The sequence below is a fragment of the Phacochoerus africanus genome, chromosome 9 (genome assembly GCF_016906955.1).
Source record: "Phacochoerus africanus isolate WHEZ1 chromosome 9, ROS_Pafr_v1, whole genome shotgun sequence".
NCBI classification, from domain to species: Eukaryota; Metazoa; Chordata; class Mammalia; order Artiodactyla; family Suidae; genus Phacochoerus; species Phacochoerus africanus.
In genome coordinates, this window is record NC_062552.1 from 101,390,674 (window position 1) to 101,414,260 (window position 23,587).

Consider the following 23,587-nt stretch of genomic DNA (forward strand, 5'->3'; position numbering starts at 1 on the left):
TTTCTGCAACTCTGCTTTACCCCAGGAGCGCAACTAGCCCAGGACACCTACAATTTTTCTTAACAGGGAAAGTCCAGCAAGCATTGGGGCGCCCAGCCAAGAGGGAAAACGTTGGGCATTCCTCCAGGACTTCCCAGGGTGCTTTGAGGCGCAGCAGGGCAGCCATGCGCGTGCGCAGGGGAGTCCTCCAGCGCCTAGCCAAGTCCCAGCCATGCGCAGGCGCAGGGGAGCCTCCCGCGCCTAGCAGTCAATTCCGAGGGTTCCCTGGGAAGGGTGAAGAGGATACCCTGTGGAGTCCCTGGGGAGGGAGCCAATGAATTTGAGGTGCAGGGCATGGGTGGGGGTTCAAGGAGCATTTTGTCATTAACTGGAATTTGAGGGAGCAATACACCCGCAAGTCTAGGCAAAACTACTGCTCCCGCCTCAGCAGAGGCTGGAGAAGGCTGCGGGGAGGCCGTGGGGGTGGGGGAAGCTGCAAGGGACCAGCGGGGATGGGTGAGGCCCCAGCCCGGTTGGGGTATAGATAAGTCTGGCCAAGTGGCTGCACAAGGAGATAACAGTTTCCAGAAGAGAGAGGCTGACTGTGGCCAGATCACTTTGGGAGGCATCTAGGCACCGGCAGCCATGACTGTCCTGAGGTGATTTTCAGGGCCTGAGGGGGCAGATGAGGCGGAGGGCCAGGGGAGGTGGTTGTGGGGCTGCCATGGGTCAACCAGCACATCTCCTGGAGTCTCCTCCAGGGGGGTCTCCTCCCCTGCCTGCCGCCTTTGCTGGGAGAGGGTGCGGGGTGGGGAGCCCTCCTGGTGTAAAGCGTTGTGCTGAGTGGTCCATGCAGATGAGCTCTGAGCCCTCAGAGCGACCCCCTGAGCTGGATGGTAAGGACCAGGCAGTACCTTCCTTTGTGGATTAGGAAACGGGCACAGAGGGAACTAACTTGGCAGCATCAGACATTAGTAACCGGCAGAGCTGGGATGTGACTCAGACCTCTCTGAACCCGGGGCCTGAGCCCTTAACTACGGTAATAGAATAATGACGTCTCTGAGGGATGTTGGGGTGGAAAGGAGGAGGGTGTGGGGTTCATTCTGAAACAGTGTTCCCTCTTAAAATGAACCACCTGGGGAGTTCCCTGATGGTGCAGCAGGTTAAGGATCTGGCATTGTCATTGCAACAGCATGGGTGGCTGCTGCGCCTGGGGTTTGATCCCGGCCTGGGAATTTCTGCATGCCTCAGGTGCTGCCAAAGAAAAAAATGAAGCACATGGGCGTGAGCATTTAGAGGAGCAAGGTGAGCCCCCTTTTAAATCATAAGTTCACCACATTTGAAGGAAGTGTTCAAGCCCAGGGGTTCTGCTTGAGGGGAAGCTGCTGACCCAACTGGGGCACATTTACTACCGGGGAGCAGTATGCTCCAAGTTGTGAAACCTGAGAAATGTGCCACATTAATTTGGTGACTGTGTCCAGGAAGAAGGAATGAGGTAGTTTTGTTATCTTTTGTATTTTTGTTTCAATCCCCTGCCCTCCGCTAGATTATACAGCTCCATGTAGGCCAGAACTGTGCCGTATGCTCTCTGCATACTCCCTGGGCAATCTAGCAGATTTCACATAGTAGATCCACTAAAGATCTGCTTGATGTATTGGTTGTCTACTGTGTACATTGGAAGAACCCTACCCTGAGCCTACTGATGATGACTGTTGAGACTCTTCCGGAGCTGAGGACCGCTAATGACCATCCCAAGTGGCTGTAACTCGCTGGCTAGAACACCACTCAGGGTGATTGGCAGATGGGGCAGCTGATGGTGATACAGTTGGTGTGGAAGCAAAGTGCTTCTCTACCTGCAGGTGCTTTCAAGTTCAGTAAAAGAAGTGAGACCTTAGACAAATGACTCGGCTTCTCTCAGTCTTAGGATTTGAGGCTTGGCTGAGTTCTGAAGCTATTTTCCAGTTTCTGCCTTGGTCTTTTGTGCAGCAGAAGGGTTTGGGGCATTGTATCAGAGCTAGTTACTGCCTTTTTTTTTTTTTTGTCTTTTTGCTATTTCTTGGGCCGCTCCCTCGGCATATGGAGGTTCCCAGGCTAGGGGTCGAATCGGAGCTGTAGCCACCGGCCTACGCCAGAGCCACAGCAACGCGGGATCTGAGTGCGTCTGCAACCTACATCACGGCAACGCCGGATGTTTAACCCACTGAGCAAGGCCAGGGATCGAACCCCCAACCTCATGGTTCCTAGTCGGATTGGTTAACCACTGAGCCACGACGGGAACTCCTGGAGCTAGTCACTCCTGAATCGAAGCGTTTCCGCCATGAGGATTATCCAAAGCACATTATCTATCAGGTCACTGGAGTTTGAACTGATATGAAATGTTTCAATTTGTTGTTGGGCACGTGTGTGTGAATGTGTGTGTATGTTTGTGCCTCAGTTGTTTAGAGTCAGATTGCCAGTGCTCATGTCCTCTGTGCATTAATTCGAACAGTTGCATGTGACTTCACATTACAGATCCTTTATAAATTACTGGGTTGCTTATACAATGTACTTAAGCTTTTGTGTTTGGAAATGTGGTAACAACCTGAGGCTTCTACCTCTCACTGAATGCAAGTTCTTGGGGCTGTAGTACAGAACTTTTCCCTCAGCTGGCCACTCAGCTCTAGGTTAATAGATTCTAGGAAATTAAGAATTTAAGTGGCACAAAAAGGAGAATCAACATTGTTTGACTCTACCATAACGATTGGAGTATAGTAACCATTATTTCATGGTTTGCACTAGAGAAGAGCCAGGCTGCATTGAGAGTCCCAACTGTAATCATTTTCAATAGGTATTAATAGTGAGGGGGGTCAGATGTGTGTGAGTTGAGCTGTCAATCAAAAGAAAGGTCTCTGGGGGTTCCTGTCATGGCTCAGTAGTGACAAGCCCAACTAGTATCTATGAGGATAGGGGTTTGATCCCTGGCCTCACTCAGTGGGTTAAGGATCCAGCGTTGCCAAGAGCTGTGATGGAGGTTGCAGACTCGGGTTGGATCCCACGTTGCTGTGGCTGTGGTGTAGGCTGGCAGCAACAGGTCCGATTAGACCCTAGCATATGGAAGTGCCCTGGCTGGATCCTTAACCCTTACTAGGGGTCTTTTAAATGTGTGCTGTCACCTCTTGGCCATTGGTTCTGTCATTGATTATCTCTGTCTTCTGTAGCTTGGAATTGCCGTTGGCTTCTTGGTCCCGCCTGTCTTGGTGCCTGACATCGACAACCAGGCTGAGCTGGCCTACCACATCAGCATCATGTCTTACATAACTGCAGGGGTGGCCACTCTGCTTTTCATCCTTGTCATGATTGGTAAGGTCATTAGTAGACTTAGTAGGGGGGCGGGGAGGCAGGGGCCCCTGCTGACTTGGGTGAAGACCTTGTGAACATGGCCCTAGACACCAGTGTAGGTACCATGGATTCCATAAAATATAATCTATGTACACTGGAGGCCAGGCTTCAAGGGTCTTCAAGTGTTTTAGCCTGAGTAGTTGCTGTGGATAAGATGCTAGCTGATCTGAAGTACTTTGTTAGCTGCTCAGTAAAGGTTAGTTGTAATTCACCAGCTCCCCAGTGTGACCTCCTTAGAATTAATGGGCAGCCTGCTAATCTCCCTGAGCCCATGTGCTGAGTGTGTCTGACCTCACTGACTCCTCCACAGCCCTGTAGACAAGGTACCATTATCAGCCTCACTTAACAAAGAGGAACCCGAGCCATGAGGAGAGTTAAAGAAATTATACAAGATTAGATAGTTGGAGTTCCCGTCGTGGCGCAGTGGTTAACGAATCCGACTAGGAACCATGAGGTTGCGGGTTCGGTCCCTGACCTTGCTCAGTGGGTTAACGATCCGGCGTTGCCGTGAGCTGTGGTGTAGGTTGCAGACGCGGCTCGGATCCCGCGTTGCTGTGGCTCTGGCGTAGGCCGGTGGCTACAGCTCCGATTCAACCCCTAGCCTGGGAACCTCCATATGCTGCGGGAGCGGCCCAAAGAAATAGCAAAAAGACAAAAAAAAAAAAAGATTAGATAGTAAGTGGCAGAGATTGCTGGTGAGCCTAAATTTGTCTTGCTCTGTACTCTAAATTTCTGGGGCAAAAGAAAACGACACAGGATTGACCCCCAAACACTAATACTCTCACACATTCACCTGAGAATACCTGAGGCCCACATTATTAAAATGCTTTTTAAAAATGTATATCGTAGGGAGTTCCCATTGTGGCTTTGCAGAAACAAATCTGACTAGTATCCATGAGGACACAGGTTCGATTCCTGGCCTCGCTCAGTGGCTTAATGTTCCGTCATGCTGTGGCTGTGGTATAGGCCGGCAGCTGTAGCTCCCATTTGACTTCTCGCCTGGGAACTTCCATATTCTGAGGGTGCGGCCCTCAACAAAAAGACCAAAATAAAGTATATGATATATGCTGATTATGGAAAAAAATCTAGAAAATACAAGAAAGCGTAAAGAATAGAATGACCATTAACTTAGCCTTGTAATTAACTGGTTAATCCCAACCACAAACCTCAGATAACCTGTTAACTTTAATGTGTATATATTTAATCATTGAGATAGTTGGTGAATTTATATCCTCTTTTATCATCTGAGTGATGTATCATGGACTGTGATAAACTCAGAATGTTTAGAGCTTCTCCTTTTCAGTGATTGGTCCATCTTTAAGGTTAAACAACCAGCTGTCTTCCTAAGCCTGACAGACCCACTTCTCACGTTAAAGGGTTCAATTCCTTCCTGCTGGCTTCACTCCATAGCTCAGCAGTTTTATAATCATGTGCATCATCCAGCGTCCTCACGGTGTCATCCCCTCCGCGTCAGCTGAGGGAGGGCGGCCTGATGGTTTTCAAGCTCACAGGATCTCTTGCACAGAGAAGTTGGTGTCCCTGGAAAGGGCTGAGGACAGGAAAGAGCAATCTGGAGAGGGACCTCTTACTCAGCCAGATTTGAAATTTCAAAGTATCATGTGCCCAGCTCCAAATCCTTGTATTTATGGCAGATGAGGGCCTGGTTCTTTGCAGTTAAGATCCCTCTTGGGCCTTTTACTGTTAAGCACACATAGTAGTTGATGGAAGAGAACTGGAGAATCTTCTCTGAATTGTGGTTTGTGCTTGTGAAATCCTTGAGCAAACAGCTGCTGTTGCAGAAGTTTAAAAACCCTTTGCCTTGATTTCTTTCCCCTGATAGAAGGGGCTGAACGGGCAAGACAATGGATGAGAGGTTGCCAACAGCGGGAAGGTATCCAGGACAGTTTCCGGAGAAGGAGGAAGCGGGGCTCTGAAGTCCTGGCTGGAGGGTTATCTGGGTGGAGGGGGCAGACCTTTGATCTTGCGGAGAGAAAACCTCGTTTCCAGAGCTTCCTCTCAGTGGAGACCGTCTCCTGCCCTTTCAGGGCTGTTCCTACTGGGGACAGCATGGTGCTTACTTGGGCCCAGTTAGGGGACCCGTTTAGCCAAACAACTGGTTAAAGTGACCTGCCCCCCAGAGAAGTGAACAGCAGGCAGTGCAGGGAAATGGATGGTAGCAGTGGTACTGAAAATGGAAGTTAGAGCAGTTGGTTTTCCCAGGGTCCCTGGCCTCCCTGTCAGAGTGGCCACTCCTGAAAGAGCGTGTGCTAATCTTCTTGTTTCTTCCTAAGGTCAGTGTCTGACTCAGACTTTGAGAAACGAGGGATGGACCTGAGGTCTTTCCAGTAGAAGAAGATCCTACCCCTTATTCAGGAGCGTGTACTGGCGGCGTGTGCCAGGCTCTGTGCTACACATGGGCAACACAGTCCCTTCCCTCTTGGGAGCAGCCCTGGTGCTGAGTCCTTGGCTGGGCTCACTGATCCCAAAGCCTCAGCTCTCACTTCCTTTTTCTCCGTGTGTTACTATGGGTTGTTGTCCCTGCTCCGAGGCATGTTATTTGCTGCTTGTGCAGGGGCTCCTTGATCTTTGATCGCTGCTTGGGAAGCCCGATGATTGTGGCCATCCAAAGGCCATGAAGAAAAAGTCTCTAAAGGCACATTCACTCAGCCTCAAGTGACAGTGAGATGCAGCTTCAAGTGAGGAGGCCGTGAAGGATTTAATTGAAGAATTAATATTTCCTTCTGGAGCCTGAGTTCCGTCTCAGACAAGGGACTCCGCTCTCATCAAGGTGTCCGCTCTGCAGAGGTAGGACCACAGGGATTGCGGTGACCTGTCTGTTTCTTCCCTTTCAGTGTTCAAGGGGATCCTAAACATGCCCCCAGCAGGGCCCAGGTCCCCTCCTGCTTTGTGTTTAAGTTCTATCATCCGACTCTTCAAAAACCTCAACTTTGTGCTGCTCCTCAGCTAGGGTAAGAGGCAGATGTGAACAGAAATGAACTGGGAATGGGAGACAAGATCTGATTTGTCTAGATCTGAATCAATTTTATGCTAAAAAATAACTTTTCTTATATTCAAATTTTATTGGGTATGCTGGGGTTTTTTTTTCTCACTTTTTTCTAAATGTGGCAGTCCAATTTGGAGGGATAGTAGGATGGGAGTTGGGCATGTGCATGATGCTGCTGAAATATTACAGAAATAAGAAAGTGCCTCCTCCTCTAGTAAAATATCCTCTCTTCTCTTCAGTCTAACGCTCTCCCAACTGAGCTATTTTGGCCACTAGATAGCCTCTCTTCTCTAATAAAAGACCTTCCCTCCTCCAAATGTGGCACTACAGGAAGACATGGAGCTGGAAGCAGATTCTCGGGGGTTCTCCCAGAGTCCGGGGTGGAGCAGGTCCTGGGATGTGTGTCAGCCGCGGGGGTGGACTGGGGTGAAGGAAGAGCCTTTCTTGGCTCCCTGTCCTGGTGTCTCCAGGCCTTGCTCTCATGTGGCTCCTGTAGTGTCTTTCCATCCACGGCTGACCACTGCCATGTGAAAAGGGACAAGCTCCTCTCTGGAGAGTGACCTCAGAGGGAACACTTGCCCGTCGTCCCCCAACCTTGCTTCCAGCTCTGCTTCTGCATGATCTGAGCAGCGTGGGGTGTCTGAGCTCAGAGCCCCCCTCGTGAGTCCTGGGGACACCTTTCCTGGGCCCTCAGGGGCTTTCCAGCGCCCTACCTGGGCCTCGGGAGGGGCTCTTGCCCCCTCAAGATGCTGGCTTCGGGGTGGGAACAAAAGCCTTCCAGCTTCCCTGGAGCGGTGCCGAGCTCAGGCGCCCTTTACACCAAGGGTTTCCTCCAAGTTCAGGAAGACAGAAGGGAGATGAACACCGAGTAACAGGAGCCCAGAGACGGGACCTGGGATCAGTGTGTCCCACGCGGGCCTGATGCCAGAGTCTGCTGGGGTCCTGGGTGCCCTGTGCCTAGATTTCCCTGCCTGTCTTCTGGGTCGGAGCCTGGGGATCTGCCTTTGACAAGCTTTCCAGGAGATTCTGGTTTTCAGCAGGCTTGGGAAGCTCTACAGCAGGTGTTGTGGGGGATGCTCAGGGCCTCGAAGCCCCTTCCCCCCCACCCCCTGGGGCCTCCGTGTTCACCCAGCTTCTGAGAGCCTGGGCCTGGCCCATGATCTTTGTGTTCCCAAGGTCATTTAGTCCCAAGTTTAGGAAATGCCCAGGGTTGTTGTGCTGCTGTTGTTAAATGCGGATTCCTGTCCCTATTCCAGGAAGAATCGGGTTTAGTGGGACCGAGGTACAACCCCAAATCTGCATTTTTAGATTCCAAGTTCTCCTAATGTCAGTCAGTGGTCTCTCTGGGACACACTTTGAAAAAAACAGGTCTTAGCAAAAGAGAGAAAGTCAGAGGGATGACGAGCCCCTTCTGCCTTCTTGAAGCTCACGCCCTCAGGACTGGCATCTCTGCCAGGTGACTGATGCCTGGAATGACTAGGCCTCTCCGGGGCAGGACCAATCAATTTTCTCACAGGAATTTGGCCTTGCCTGGAAGGCTTTCCTTGTTGGGGATAATGTGAACGCTTGGACAAAATGCAACATCCATTCATGATAAAAACTCCTACCAAAATGGATGTAGAGATAACATTTTTTGTTTTGTTGTGTTTTGTTTTTGCCTTTTCTAGGGCCACACCTGTGGCATATGGAGGTTCCCAGGTTAGGGGTCTAAGTGGGGCTGTAGTTGCCAGACTACACCAGAGCCACAGCAATGCAGGATCCGAGCCATGTCTGCAACCTACACCACAGCTCATGGCAATGCTGGATCCTTAACCCACTGAGCAAGGCCAGGGATCAAACCCACAACCTCATGGTTCCTAGTCGGATTCATTAACCACTGAGCCACGACAGGAACTCCGAGATAACTTATTTTAATGTAATAAAAGCCATCCATGGCAAACCCACAGCAAATATAATACTCAGGGGAGAAAAGCTGAAAGCCTTCCTGCTAAAATCTGGAAGAAGTCAACGCGCAGTTGGCTAAGGGCAGTATGAAGTTTAGTAGGGTAGGCTTGTTGGGGAGAACTTGCCATGAGCCTCAAAGTCCTCCTGATCATTAGCGTGGCAGTTGTACTGACATTTGGGGACACATCTGGGTTTGCTGACCACTGTGTCCCTGTGCCTCTCAGGAGGTGGCATTGAACCCCATCCCTTTGCAATCCTGAGGTTACCTGCTGGGAGAGGCTGGAGCATGAAATTGCCAATAACCTGCGTGGGGACATCTTGGACCATCCATTTTGTGAAGATATAAAACTGAGTGATTAAGACGAGCCAGACAGTCTGGGTTCAAACGCAGCCCTGCCTCTTACTGCCCTGGTGAGGGTGGGAAGGGCCCACCACACTCCCTTCCCTATTTTGTAGGAGAATTGGACCTTCCCGGAACTCTGGGAAGCTGATAAAGGGAGTCAGTCAGCTGCATTTCTGCAGCTTAGCTTCTGATGACAAGGACTGCAGGTGGCCTGGGCCATCCTCTGACTCCTGGTGGGAAGCCATTCTTTGGGCTTCTCTGAGCACAGCGACTCTTTCCACCGGCCTGTCCTTTGTGGGGATCCTGGCAGCTGTGCTGTGGAGAAGTTACAAGCACTCGTGGCCCCTGGCAGGGGCTAAGGCAGGGTGGGTGCCATAGCCACCTCTCCCTGTGCTGAGCCATGGCCTTGGTGGCCAATGAGAACAGCTTCCGAGGGGCTCTATGGACTGGTTCCAGTGAAGAGGAGCTCCTGAGGCCACCCTGCTAGGGAAGCATGTCCTGCCTTCATACTTCTAATGGACCCGATGTCACATGTGCCAGTGTTGGTCCTGTGAGCCTCAAGATTAGTTGACATGAAAAGGATCCTGGTCGGGCTTTCCAGAGTGGCCTCTGTATTTGTTTTTAAAATCTATATGTACTTTTCTCATGTATAAGATGGGAATGAGACTATTTCCTTCTTTCTAGGGTTGTTAGGTTTGTTAAGTTGTTTAGAAAAGTGTCTAGTACATAAGTATGTGCTGCTTCATCATCATCGCCAACATCAGCATCATTATTATAAAGAGTGGGCAGGAGACCCTTCTCCTTTGTTTTTTTTGTTTGTTTGTTTTGTTTTGTTTTTTGTCTTTTTGCCTTTTCTGGCACCGCTCCTGCGACGTATGGAAGTTCCCAGGCTAGGGGTCTAATCGGAGCTGTAGCCGCAGGCCTACACCACAGCCACAGCAACATGGGATCCGAGCCGTGTCTGCAACCTACACCATGGCTCATGGCAATGCTGGATCCTTAACCCACTGAGCAAGGCCAGGGATCGAACCCGCAACCTCATGGTTCCTAGTCGGATTCGTTAACCACTGTGCCACCACGGGAACTCTGACCCTTCTCCTTTGGATCAGTTTCAGTCTCATCTTTGTTTTCAAGTCACTGTACGGCTTTGGAAAATTGGCCTCATCCTCTAAGCCACCGATTCTTACAGAATATTCTAGGTGCTCCATTTATTTGTTGGTTGAATCAGGAAGTTAGGAAAGTCAACTGAATGCTCTTTAGGGTCCTTCTGGTTGCAAATAAAAGATTTTGTCTGATATTGAACTGAGAAGAAAGTTGAAAGAGGTGAGACTCCACCTGCTGAGAGAGTTGTATCTCCAGAATGCTTCAGGGCAAAGGTCTGGAGCCTTCTGGAGAGGGGATAGGGCCTCAGGAGGGGGTGGGAGGTCCAGTAGAGGCCTTAGGTCAGGCCAATACTTAAGAGACCTGTAGGCGGTTCTGACCTGGGAGTCATACTCTCTGGAGCCTGTGTTTCCAGGACTGGTGTAAAGGGATCAGAGGGCAATGGTGTGTGTCTAAAAGAGGGAAAGGTTTCCTTTTGGTTGCTTAGGAGTGTTTCTTCTTCTCTGCGGGCACCACTCCCAGGGGCCATGAGACTGAGGATCTTCAGCCTCCCTCACTGCTGGGGGGAGGAGCCAGCAATATCCCCCCACCCCCACCCCCACAGGAATGACCCTGATGCCGTTTCTCCCTCCCTCCCCCAGGTCTGAATGCTGGTGCTTTTTACTCCTTGTCCACTCTGCTGAATCGCATGGTGATCTTGCACTACCCGGTAAGGTCCGTCCCTGAGCTGGCTGGGCCGCGAGACAGGGATGTTTCTAGACTGCCTGGGCAGGAGCTGGGGTGGCAGGGTTGAGTCCTGGTTCCCCCAGGTCTAGGCAGCGTGTGTGGTGTGAGCTCTGGGACTGGGGCTCAGCCCCTGCCCCGGAGGTCCTCCCTGTGTGATTGCTGGATCGCCTGTCTGAGCCCTCATTCTCTTTTCTGCAAAAGATGTCTAATGGCCCACTGGAGGACTCATTGGAGGATTAGAAAGGAAACAGTAAGGTGAATTTTTATGTAATAGCATGGTTCCTGGCAGCACAGTAGATAACTATCTAAACACATAGAATCGCACATGAAATCTTTACGTTGTGAAATGTGGGCAAAGTTTAGTTTGAAACTGAGTTGCTCAACAGAAAGCGTGTTTTAAATGTTTCTGGCACCAGTGAGCTGGCTTTTGGGAATGGGACCCTGAGTGTCCTGGAGTCGGGATGCCAGGCCCAGCCTCTTATGAAAGGGGAGGGTCTCCCGCTTGTGGAAGAAATGCCTCTGTGGCGGATGTTCCAGGGTTGGAGGTTGACAGGACTGAGTTCGGGTCCTGCCTCTGGGCTTAATCAGTGCCTCATGACCTTGGGCCAGTAGGTTAATCTCTCTTTGCCTCAGTGTTTTTTCCAGGCCACCTTGCCCTGATCCTTTTTGTGAACTGGCCCTGATGCCATCTGATTTACTTGCCTTTGCCTTTTTACCTTATGGTTACGGGGCTGTGTCTGTTGTCTTGTCCCATTACCGAGTGACCATTGCGACTGTGGTCATTGGGGGAAGAAGTGATAGTTGGAAGAATCCACCTGACCTTCGTCATTGCAGGAATGCTTGGGGCTGTGATCTCAGGCTTTTTTTTTTTTTTTTTTTTCACTTTGGTTTTTTTTCCATTTTTTTATTACTCAAATGAATTTATCACATCTGTAGTTGTATAATGATCATAACAATCTGATTTCACAGGATTTCCATCCCAAAGCCCAGGCACATCCCCCCACCCCCCAAACTGTCTCCTCTGGAGACCATAAGTTTTTCAAAGTCTGAGTCAGCATCTGTTCTGCAAAGAAGTTCAGTCTGTCGTTTTTTCAGATTCCACATGTCAGTGAAAGCATTGGCAGTTGGTGTCTCATTGTAAGCTGACTTCACTTAGCATGATAGCTTCTAGTCCATCCATGTTGCAAAAAATGCTGGTATTTCATTCTTTTTAATGGCTGAGTAATATTTCATTGTGTATATGTACCACGTCTTCTTAAGCCACTCCTCTGTCGATGGACATTTAGGTTGTTTCCATGTCTTGGCTATTACAGATAGTGCTGCAATGAACATTGGAGTACATGTGTCTTTGTGAGTCGTGGTTTTCTCTGGGTAGATGCCCAGGAGTGGGATTGCTGGATCAAATGGTAGTTCTATGTTTAGTTTTCTGAGGCATCTCCATACTGCTTTCCACAGTGGTTGCACCAATTGACAATCCCACCAACAGTGTACTAGGGTTCGTTTTTCTCCACACCCTCTCCAGCACTTATTGTTTGTAGACTTTTGGCTGATGGCCATTCTGGCTGGTGTAAGGTGGTCCCTCATTGTGGTTTTGATTTGCATTTCTCTAAGAATGAGTGATGTTGAACATCTTTTCATGTGTTTCTTGGCCATCTGTATGTCTTCTTTGGAGAACTGTCTGTTTAGATCTTCTGCCCATTTTTTGATAGGCTTTTTTTTTGGTATGGAGCTGCAGAAGGTGTTGATAAATTTTGGGAGATTAATCCCTTGTCAGTTGATTCATTTGCAAAGATTTTCTCCCATTCTGTGGGTTGTCTTTTTGTGTTGTTTAGGGTTTCCTTTGCTGTTGTGAAACTTTGAAGTTTGAGTAGGTCCCATTTGTTTATTTTTCTTTTTATTGTCAATACTCTGATAGGTGGATCTGAGAAGATGTTGCTGTCGTATATGTCAGAGAGTGTTTGGCCTTTGTTTTCCTCTAGGGGTTTGATAGTGTCTGGTCTTATATCTAGGTCTTTAATCCATTTGGAGTTTATTTTTGTGTATGGTGTTAGGGAGTGTTCTAGTTTCATTCTTTTCCATGTGGCTGTCCAGTTTTCCCAGCACCACTTATTGAACAAGCTGTCCTTTCTCCATTGTATAGTCTTGCCTCCTTTGTCATAGATGAGTTGGCTGTAGGTGCGTGGGTTGGAGATCCTTGTTTTGAAATGACATGGGCCTTAGCAACGGGACCCTAAAGATGTGGACGCGGCAGCTGGAGGTTTGAGGGGTCAAGCGAGCAGTTCAAATTTGTCTTCCCTGAGCCTCAGTTTCTCCACTTATAAAATGAGGGAAGTGGTATCTGCCTGTGCGGGACATAGGAAAATTAGAGATAGAGGCCCGGAGAAATGTCCAAGTTCCATTCCCCAGGAGCTTGTGGAAGGAGCAGAGGAAGGAGAAAAGAAAAGAAATGTGGAAAAGCACCAGCAGTTGGAAAGTTTGTGGAAACTCCAAGGAGTGCACATGAGGAGGTGGTTCCACTGCCCCAAACCCATGGCTTCCAGGTGGCCCCCATGGGGCCGAGCAAGGATGCTTTTGTGCTTCCTCCAATTTACTGTATTTATTATCTTGCAGTTGCTTCTATCTTGTTGGTAAGTATTTTGATATACTTTAGTCCTGATTGCCCAGTGCATTTCTAAGAGCCACTAAGATTTTAGTGGACTCCAGGCTAATCCAGGGTGCTTACTAAAAAATACCTATTCCTGGCCTCCCTCCCGACACTAATCAATAGGGGAATCTGCATTTATAAAAAGGAACTCAGATCCCTTAATTCAGTATCCAGCCTTGAAGAAAATGCTCTGGAAAACAGAGACCCGACTTGTTGTGTCTTTCCGATGCTCTACATGCACCAGGTGCTTAATTAATGCTGCCCAGAGGGCAGCTGCCAGGCCAGGGTGGTCCTGCTCTGGGGCAGAGCAGCATTCCAGGCTGCTTTGTCAAGGCCACCAAAATTCCCAGCATCTGGAGACGACAGACAGAGGCAGACCTGTTCCCTGCCCCACAGACCCTCTTCTGTGAGGCTCTGCTCAGACCCGGTCTCTCCCTGGCTGCCCTCGTCAGAGGCCAACTGAGGCCATCCCTGGGGCGATGACTGCCTGGCTGGACACGACCAGGAGCCTGGCTGGGCCTGATTCCTGCTGGTGGAGGAGCTGAGCTGCCGCCCCGTCCCTGCCCCAGGCCAGCTGCTTCAGGCAGAAACAAGGGTGACGAGGATGGCCACCCTTGAACCAGGGAACAGCAGTGTCCCCTTTTCCAGGGCCTGCTGTGTGGCAGAAGAAGAGAGGGTTGGAATGTGGGCCAGACCTGGGTCGCCAGATGATTCAGATGAATTAGGGGATAGGGTGCAAGGGTCAGGGAGGACACTGCAGAGCCTAGCTCTCACCGGTTCCCAGGGTCCCTTGGTGTCTGCATCCTGCAGTAGGTGTGGGACCTTCTTCTCCCTGAGCTGCTGCTGAGGCAGAGAAGGGATCAGGGCACTTTGTCATCTGGTCATTTCGGTGCCAGTTCCTTTCTCCCTGAGGCTCCCTGATTTGTCCTGTTTGTTTTGGGGGCTGTAAATTGAGTGGTCAGGTCCCTTGATCTCTGGCTGGAACTGCAAATAGTTTGTGTAGACAGGACGGTGGTTTAAGAAGAAGCCTTCATGGTCTGAGTCGTGATGTTCCTGGCAGGAGCGCAGAGGGCTGTGCAGAGCCCCTGTTCTCAGTCACTAGCACAGGGTGAGGACTGCAGGTCCCAGTGCAGGAGTCAGGGCCACAGCAGGGTCCAGAGTGGCCACCATAGAGGAGAGGTGGGTGGAGACGCACAAGCAGGGGGACCCCACAAAGAGAAACCCTCATATTGCTGATGTGTCTTCTGAGGGACCAGCAAAAGGAAATGCAGCTGGGAGTGGGCAGACCTTTCTCCCTTGGGCTTTGGAGTCAAGGGCTGGCTCGGGGCTGGAGAATGTTGTCTCTCGGGGGCACTGTCTGGAGAGGAAAAGCTGTGCTGCACGTGTGCAGATGGCAGCAGGAAGAACTCAGAGACGACAGAGACTCTGACAGCCAGGTGCCTGCCCAGCATTGTCCTGGGGTCTGGGGGCACAGCAGACAAGCAGAATTGGCTTTGGGGGGTGCCTGCATGCTACAGCCACCAGACCACAGCTGCTGTGTGTCCCGTTTGTTTTTCATTTGGGGAGGAGGAGAGGAAAGGCCTGAGCCTTCTTGCTTAAGGGTAGTATATGCGTGACAAGTCCAGGAGCAGCCTGATCTCGTTGAGAGGGGGCTGCAGGAACACACGTACCACAAGACAGCTTCATACTGTCTTAGTCGCATCCTCTGGAGCTCTGACCACAGTGTAATTAAAGAGTTATTTGTGCTTCTTGCTTTTGGGTAGCATATGCATGACAAGTTCAGGTGCAGTGTCATCTTGCTGGGAGGAGTCTGCCGGAACACAGACCCCTCTGTGTTGCAAGATAGCTTTGTACTGTCCTGGTCTTCCCCTTTGTAGCTCTGACCGCAGTGTAATAAAACTATTATTGTGTGATCATTGGTCCTCTGTCCTTAAACCTCATGGACAGGATATTCGATTGAATAGATGCCCTAGAACACAGTAGAGGACTTGGCACTCACTAGGTGCCTGCTTGATGGAAGGAAGGAAGGGCAGGAGGAAGGAAGGAAGGAAAGATCCTGTTGAAGTTCAAAGTATATGATTCAACTTCGTTGACTCTGTAGGGGGACCACCTTAGTGGTCTATATCATGACTCTGCTGGGCGTGTTGGTTTACACATTGACCTTGAACCTGGGATACCTGTGGATAGTTTACGTAACTCCTAGTATATGGGGCAAGTTTCACCTCTAACCTCTTTAACTGAAAAGCACCATCCCACAGGTCTTAGAACTGCCCACGTGTTAGAAAACAAGATGAATCCCTTTGCTGCCTTCTCACTGACCTGGGGAAAATATGCAGATGGCCAGAGGTCATAGTTATGGCTAGGATTTCAAAATGCTGCCTGGGGCTGCAGGCCTATCCATGCTGATGGGATGAACTATGTCCTTCATAGATCTCTGGGAGGCTAGGAAATGCTTACAGTCTTCATTAGCCCTGCCTGGACAACATGGGGTCACAAAGGCCACAGGGCTTGGAATCAGAAAGGGTGGGTCCTAGTGCCAGTTTTCTTAGTGACTAAAGCTACAGATAGGACAGTTAACTGCTCTCAGCCCTGGAAGATAAGAGTGGGCTACCTCATAGAGTTGTTGGAAGGAATGAGAGATAATAGATGTGAAAGCAGTACAAAGTGTGGTACAGATGCAAGAGATCAGAACTGGCATTTTCTAGTTATGTTGTGTTAGAAAGAAACAGTCCTCCTTCCACAGCGGTCTCTGCTCAGCTTCACCTCCTACTTATTTTCCTGTTGGTAGTACATGAATATGTGTGTCTGTGTTTATGTGACTTACACACGTACACACACACACACAAACAGTCCTTCTCAGCTGGTGACTCTGGAGGGAAGCAGGGAGGACCCAAGCCCCTCCTTCCAGGTCCCAGAGCACCGTGGAGAGGCTGGTCAGTATCCAGGGACCCCCTCCCAGCACAGGGCTGTGTACCCATCACACAGAAGTTCTCTGCTGAGGGCTGAACACCCCAGGCATCCCCACCCCTCCTGGAAGTGCTGACTCCCTCTGTAATTGAGGCCTGGATGTAGAAGAAGCAGGGACTGCCCCCCCGCCCCCCCCCTCCTGGGTGGAGGGGGCTCCTGAGCACATGGCCTGAACTGCTTCCTGGCCTGCAGAGGTCTCTCTTCCCTTGGCATGGCCACCTGGGGATGAGTGGCCTGGTGTTCATGGGCCTGGCATGTCTCTGTGGGAAGCATCAGAACAAGAAAGAGGTCTGGTAGGAGAGGAGGGGCACTCCTGTCCTTGCTCTGGAAGTTCTCCATCACCTGGTTTCTGTGGTCCGACCTGCAGCTTCTTTATGACTGGCTACCTCCCTCTGGGATTTGAGTTTGCCGTGGAGCTGACATACCCAGAATCAGAAGGCATGTCGTCCGGCCTCCTCAACGTGTCTGCCCAGGTGGGGCTCTGATTTCATTCAGGGGTGGCCCCAGAGCCGTGGCTCTAGGTTCCCTGCTGGGCTCAGATCGCTGCATCATGGCAGTGGGCCTGCATCCTGGCGGCTTGGTTGCCCCCTGGGCTGGTTGGCTGGGCGCTTGTTTCCCGTCTTTGCTGTGTCTCTGCAGATATTCGGGATCATCTTCACCATCTCCCAGGGCCAGATCATCGACACCTACGGAACCATGCCTGGCAACATCTTCCTGTGTGTGTTCCTCACGCTTGGAGTGGCCCTCACTGGTGAGCTGGGGCCTCAGGGCCCGGTGACGCTCTGACTGCTCACGGCTTTAGGCTGCTGGCAGTTTGGGACCCAGTGTCCTCATTGGTCCTACAGCTCAGGGGTACACATGCAGTGGGACAGAGGGGAGGGCCTGTGAGCAAGTCTGTTTTGGAGGCAGCAGCATATTTTAGTGGAAGGAGCCTGGGTTTGTGGCCCGAGAAACCCTTGTTAGAATCCTGGACTGTGACACTGACCTCCAGAGCTGTTTGACCTTGGACTAGTGCACCAACTTCTGGGAGCCTCACTTTCCTAATCTGTAGGATGAGATTGCTGTGAGGTTTGGAGCAATGCGTGCAGACTCCCTGCGGATACCAGTGGTCTGGGAAGGAGGCCTGTGTCCTCACTGGCTTCTGCCTGTCAGGGACAGTGGGACCTGCAGTCTCTCTCAGGTTGTCTGACGCAACCCCCACTTCCCTGGAAGATCTGAAGGGGGTGGGGTACCTGTGAGCCTTAGGAGGACAGGGCTCCCCCTCCTGGATGCACTTGACCCCTGGTCTGCTTGGTAACTGTCTCTGTTGCCCTTCCTATCTGCACTTTTGCTTGCTGTGGATACTTTATCAGGTCATTAGTCTCTTACAACATGCTTTTAGTGACTACCCGGTGTTCTGTTGACTACACATGGATAAACAGGATTTGCTCAACAGTTCTCCTGTCGGGGAACGTTGAAGTTGTTTCTTACGGTTGTTCTAAACGACACTGTGATTAACGTCCTGGAAGCTGAGTCTTTGGCATGTTCTCAGGTATGGTGTTACCTTGAGAACTGGATCAGTGGTCGAGCCCATTTTTCAGACGTTGATGTGTGTCGCCAGACCGTCCTCCAGGGAAAGGTGCTGTCAGGACGACCGGTGCGCGTTGCTCTCTCAGTGCAGGAGCGCGAGCCCTGAGTGCTCATCATTTTGCAAAAGCTGGGCCTCTTTTCTAAGGCGACAGTGGTCTGTGTAGCGCTGTGAGGAGCTGTGTTGGCAGGTGGGTGCTGCCCTTTCGTTGCTCCCTGTTTGTCTTCTGCCCTCAGGCTCTGAGGTTGGCAGGCGGCAGCAGGGAGCAGGTGGAGGGAGGCGCCTGGGACAGAGAGGCGGTGGGGGGACAGGGCGAGCCTGAGACAGGAGCGCTGTTCTCAGGGGCACGTGGGGGCCGTGCAGCCCCCCACCCCGCCCCGTGGAGATGGGCTTGCAGGTGGGCCGTGGATGAGGACCCGTGTGGTTTGGACACTTGGGGGACTGTAGTGTGAGCCTGGGAAAAGGTGGCTGTGATCCTAGGATAGAGTTCTCTTGAACAGGGTTCAACTGGAACGTGACACATTGTGTCAAGGAATAGGAGATTTTGCTCTGTGTACTTGATAATCTGTGTTGCCCTGGGCAGAGGTTGCCAGACAGAGGAGCGTAGAGGTGGCCTGTAGTCCCAGCGCCCAGAGGTAACCCGGTAACATTGGGCCATTTCGCCGTGTGTGTCCTGGGGTACCCTTGTGCTCACTGCGTTTGCCACCCTGCTTGCTTCCTTAGGAGACTTTGCAACTTCTCAGCGATTCTGCATCCCCAGCCCCACATTGACATGCACACACTTCCACTTCCTCCTCTTTACTATTCAGCGTCCCCACATTTCATATCCTTCAGCCGGTTCCTTGTCCATGTGGACAAGGTCTGTTAACCCAGGTGGAAGGTGCCGCTCAGTCCCATCTGTATGGACTATAGGAAGCAGCACAGAGCAGGACCAGGAGGCCAGCCTGGGGAACGTGGTGGCTGGTGGTGTCCCTCAATACTCACTGTGTGTCCCTGACCTTCTTTGCATCTGGGGGAGCCCCTTGTGATGGGGGTCAGAGTCATACTGGGCTGATGCCCAGGGAAGCCTGGGCTGTCAGAGGGCATCTGCCCAGGCGGTGTCACTTCACACCCCACAGGGGTTGGTGTGTGTGGAACCTGCAAACCACCACAGGGTTCCACTCTCATACCAGGTGGAGCAGGGCAGGCAGGGTTCTGCTCAGAGATGCTCTTTTCCAGTGAGGTATGTTGTTTCAGTATAAAGAGCCGAATTTCTGGCTCAGGGGATGACCACGGACCTTGACCATGAAAATCTCATTTGGGGTTTCTACTCTTCCTGGGGGGTAGTTCTTGGTCACAGAGACACTAACCCATGTTTGATTGTGATTTCAAGGTGATGGCTCTGGAGGCGTGCATGCATGAGTGTCAGAGAGAGGAGACGCCTCGGTGACTGAAGTTGGCTGCTGGCTGCCTGAGTGAGGGCTTCTTAGGGCTGAGACTGAGCTGGTCCCAAAAAGTTAGCAAGATAGAGGAGGAGAAGGCCGGATGTCTATACTGGTGCCTCTGCCACAGGCTGGCCCTGAGGCAGTCCTTGGGGAAGAAGCACCATTTGTCCAGGTGATACTGGCCTCCAGCTGGGCCCTGCACAGGCTCCTCCAGCCTGAATGGTGGGGGCTGGGGGGGGCTGGGCCTGTGCTCCGGGCTGCCTTGTAAGCTAGATGAGCCCCTGTGGGAAGAAGCAAAACATTCCTAAAGAGCAAAGGCCCACCTAGGCGTGACCCTGACACCTAGGACTTGACAGGGTCATATCCAGGCCGTGTGTAATTCCCACCAGCAAAGAAGTGTGACCCAGAAGCTCTTCTAATCCTGTGCCATTGTCCCCAAGAAAGCTGGAGCCAAGCTGACACCGAGTCTCTTTTTCTATGCAGAAAGTATATTTACATATTTTGAGCCCCTGAGGTGATATAAGCCATTATGCATCCTGCCTTCTTAGCAGTTCTTTGCCTGGTGTGTTCCATGCACTTTGTAAGGGGATCCTCCATCCTGGGGGCTGCTCTGACCACTAGTCAGCATCCTAAGGGAGGTGCAGACCTGGCCCTTTGCACAGCGACCTGGGGGTCCATCAGTTGGGGTTAGGCTGTCAGGAGGTGCAGGGTGAGCGGAGCTCTGGAGCACTCGCACTGGGATGGCCCGTGGTGGCCGTGGCATCATAGAAAGCTGGACTTTTTGTTCTCCCTTTGATGCTGTTCTGATGGTGTGTGTGTGCCTGGGGAGTGCACTTGTGGCAGGACCAGTGCCTCTGTCCTTGTCCCCTTGTCAAGGATGCTGAGTGCCTGGGACTCTGTCCCCCTCCCCGTATAGACTCTGGGAGGGCGATGCTCTGGTTGCGGGGAGTCCCTGCCCCTCCAGCCCAATGGCTGCCCCTTGTTTGCTTTGTAGAAGCTCCAGGAGGAAGAGGAGAGCAAGACCAGCAAAGCCCCCACCCCTGTGTCCGAGGAGCATCTCTGAGAGAGAAAGGTGGTGGGACTCGGGCAACACCTGCTGCCACCTCCAGCTAGCCCTGTCCTCCTGGCCAGCACTGTGGGCTCCACTGGAGCAGCTTCTGGAGGGAACCTCGGGAATAACTGTGGCTTGGACGGCAGCCCCTCTGCCTCAGGGACCCCCCGCCCAGAGCTTGCGTGTCCACTTGGGGACAGTACCCCTTTCACCCAGTGCAGATGGGCATCCCACCCCTCCCCCTTGGCTTCTGGGAGCTGGTGCTGGGAGAGGCCAAGAGAACCCGGGGCCAGTCCTGGCCTCCCGCCTTGCCTTCCCCTGGACGGGCCCTCGGGGAAAGCCTGTACAGTTATCACGGAGAGAAAGCTTATTCGGGAGATGAACATTTTCTAGTGTCTTAAGACTCTTAGGCACCCCATTCTAAGGAGCGGCAGCTGCCCCGGGCAGGGGTCCCTCTTGGGCCATCAGACTGGCTGGTCAAGTTTTGTTGTAGTCAGGAGGAGAAGGGCCCTCCCAGAACAAAGGGAAGGTAACACACAACACCAACATCTGTGCATGCATGGGCAGTTCTGCAACAGTGCAGCATTGTGGGGAACCGAGAAGATAAAAGGAGCCGAGGAGGGGAGCTTGCCTGAACGGTGCAATTCCGAGGGCAGGCTCCTAATCAAAAAATGGGCTTGCCTGAGCCATGCAGTTCCAAGGGCAAGTTCCTAAGCAGGAAAAGGGGCCTGCCTGCACGGCGCAATTCCGAGGACAGGCCCCAGAAGACAATAAGGCTCACCCGCTGACCTTGGTGGGGAACTGAATTTTCCAGGAAACAATTTCCATTTTGCGTTGCTGAGTGGGGATTGTTCCATGGATGACTTAGTCTTTTCTGTTATACACTTGCTATTCAGTTTTCCTCAGTCTTTCCTGATTATTTGCTTATTATTCTTATTTCACATTCTTATTTTCCTGTGGTGATTTGTGATTTAACAAAATTACAATAATAATATAATAAGAATTTCATTCTAAAGGACTTTCCCCTATTTAAATCCAACTTAATTAAACATAGTGTTTATCTACTAACTAGTTATACAATAAACTTTAGAGTTAGGATTTTAATGAAGTTTATAGAAGTTAGACATATATTATTCATGATCAAAAGAAACCTAGCTGTGAGTTTTGTCCTTGATTTTAGAAGCTTTTAGTGATAGCTGGCTAAGTTGATTTGTATTTTCTCACACTGTCTCTCTGCCAAAGACACTTTGAAGATAGACACTAGTCTGAAGGCAAAAATTGTTATGATTGTGGCCTCTTCAGCTTGTAAAAATTGGCTGGCCATGAGATGGTTTATGCTGGGTCTCCTCTTTCCCACGTGATATATTGTGCCTGTTTGTCCTTGAATTATACTCATTAAATTTAGTTAAGTTGAAGATTTTAGAACATGACGTATTGCTGCTGTACCAGATGATTAAAAAACAAAATCTAAAAGTTGACCAATGTATTTTTAACACTGTGATGTAACCTGTAGTTAGAAACTGTCTATATAATCAACCACTTATGCCAATGAAATTTGAACAGTCCAGTGCCCTGAAAGAAGGGACAAGGAGGCTGTCTCCGTTCTTTGCCAATGCCGTCCATCTCCTTTGGGGAGTGCACTCCCTGGCAGCCAGAGCTGGACTCCGGCATAGCACAGCCTGTGTCCATGAGCGCAGGCATATGTATAACTGTCTGCTCGAAATTTATAGACCACCTTACAAGGGGGACAAAGGAATTTAGATGTAGCGGGAAAACAAATGCAGTATACAAGGCGATGCCCCACTGTGTTTGGGGCTCAGCCTTTGGATATGAATCTGCTGAGGCAGTACCAGCACGAATAAGTGCTGCTTCCTGGTAAAAAGCCTCACGGTCTCGTTTCTGGTCTCGTTTCTCTGTACGTAAATCCTGCAACACTGTGGGAGAGAAAACGCCCTCAGGACAAACCCCTCTGGACCCTGTGACCAGGTTCTCTCGGCTCATGTTGGTGTCTGTCTCCAAATCCTTTTTTTCTAAGAGCTGATGAAACCAGGCGTCAGTAAACTTGACAAAGCTGTGTTGTGACTTGAAGGAGAAGCTGATTTCAGCGAGTTGACCACCCTGGGATGTGAGGGTGCCTATGAGTTTGGGGGTTCCAGTAGCCCGCTTCAGGAACGAGAAGGTTCTTTGCTCCAGAAGCAGCCCTTGCCTGGCGACCGGTGTGTGTGTGTCCATCACCTCTGCTGCCTCCGTCAGGACGCTGCCTCAGAGCGTGTTCTCCAGGGCCAGGGCCAGCCTGCCAGCTTCCTAAAACCTTTACTGAGAACTCACCTGGATCCTTCCTCCTGCGACCTCCCAGGCCCTTCTGCGCATGGAGGAAAGGGGCAGAGGGGAGGTGGCCCTTGAGTGGGAGGCAGGTGCTGGATGAGGTGAGTAAGCCTCTTGAACCTCTGGTGGGGCCAGTGTCTGCACCCTCGCCCCCAGCTCGCAGTGCTCTGTTCTCAGATGTTCTGAATTTAAAGAGATTCCCCTTCCCCCAGCCCAGGCTGCCCTCTCCTGCCTTGCCCGCCGTCTGGCTCTACTCCTGGGCCCGGGTAGTACCTCCTGAACATGAGACGTTTTGGTCGCTTCGCCTGTACGATGAGCTCTGTGATCGCGACCACTGGGCTGTTTTGTCATGGCCACTGCTCGAGGGGAGCCTGGGGTGTGCACGTGTGTGTACAGATGCTCTGTACATAATAGAATTAGTTCACACTTTTGGTAAGTCAAGGGTGGGTGGGAGATGGAGAGTGTGTGTCTTACTTTTAGATAAGGACAAAGTGTTTTTTTCAGCCCTTTAAAAATGTATAAGCAAATGTGAATGAATCCATTGCTGTATTTTGAAAACATAATTCGTATTTTCTACTTGTTAAAATGAGATGTTTTAAGGCAGTAAAAGATTCGCCATGCGGTCTGCCTCGTCATTGCTGGGGCAGAGCTGGCTTTGGTCGGGTGGGGAGGGCAGGAGGGATAGGGCCTGGGGAAGAGGCGGCGCTCCTGTGCCCTTTCCTACCATGGAAGGTGGTCCTCTCCTGATACAGTTGTTGCCAGCCTAGTGGGTTACTTTCAGAAGACCGAGGCTGCAAAGGTTGCAGTTGGCCTCTGTTGGGGACTGCAATTCCACGGCCTTCATGTGACTGGGACTGATTTTTGTGCGGAGTCCATAGGACACAGTTCACCTGAGTGTCCCTGCTGCCAGGGGAGCCCACTGTTGTTTCTGGCTCTGCCTCCAAGAAATGTCTGTTTTGCAATCACAGCAGCCATGTACTAGATCGAGCGGGGGCCAGATCCACAGTTTTGTCATCTGCATTTCTTCTGAATTGTCCCACTTACTGCCCCCCTTCCCTCCCCAACTGCACTGGCTTTATGTGTGTTACCTAGATGGGTTGCAGCGATCAGTTTCCTATACATTTCTTCCCTAGA

The 23,587-nt window shown here is 51.0% G+C and overlaps 1 protein-coding gene across 1 annotated transcript; it reads left to right on the top strand.

Annotated features, from left to right (window-relative positions):
* The first annotated feature begins 703 nt into the window (after positions 1 to 703).
* LOC125136754 (feline leukemia virus subgroup C receptor-related protein 2-like) lies at positions 704 to 17,419 on the top strand. Its single transcript, XM_047797544.1, is given in 7 exon segments — positions 704 to 889; positions 3,177 to 3,318; positions 6,210 to 6,326; positions 10,391 to 10,463; positions 15,221 to 15,334; positions 16,454 to 16,559; positions 16,726 to 17,419. Coding segments are annotated over 7 exon segments (885 nt in total). The 3' UTR covers positions 16,873 to 17,419.
* Positions 17,420 to 23,587: the final 6,168 nt, after the last annotated feature.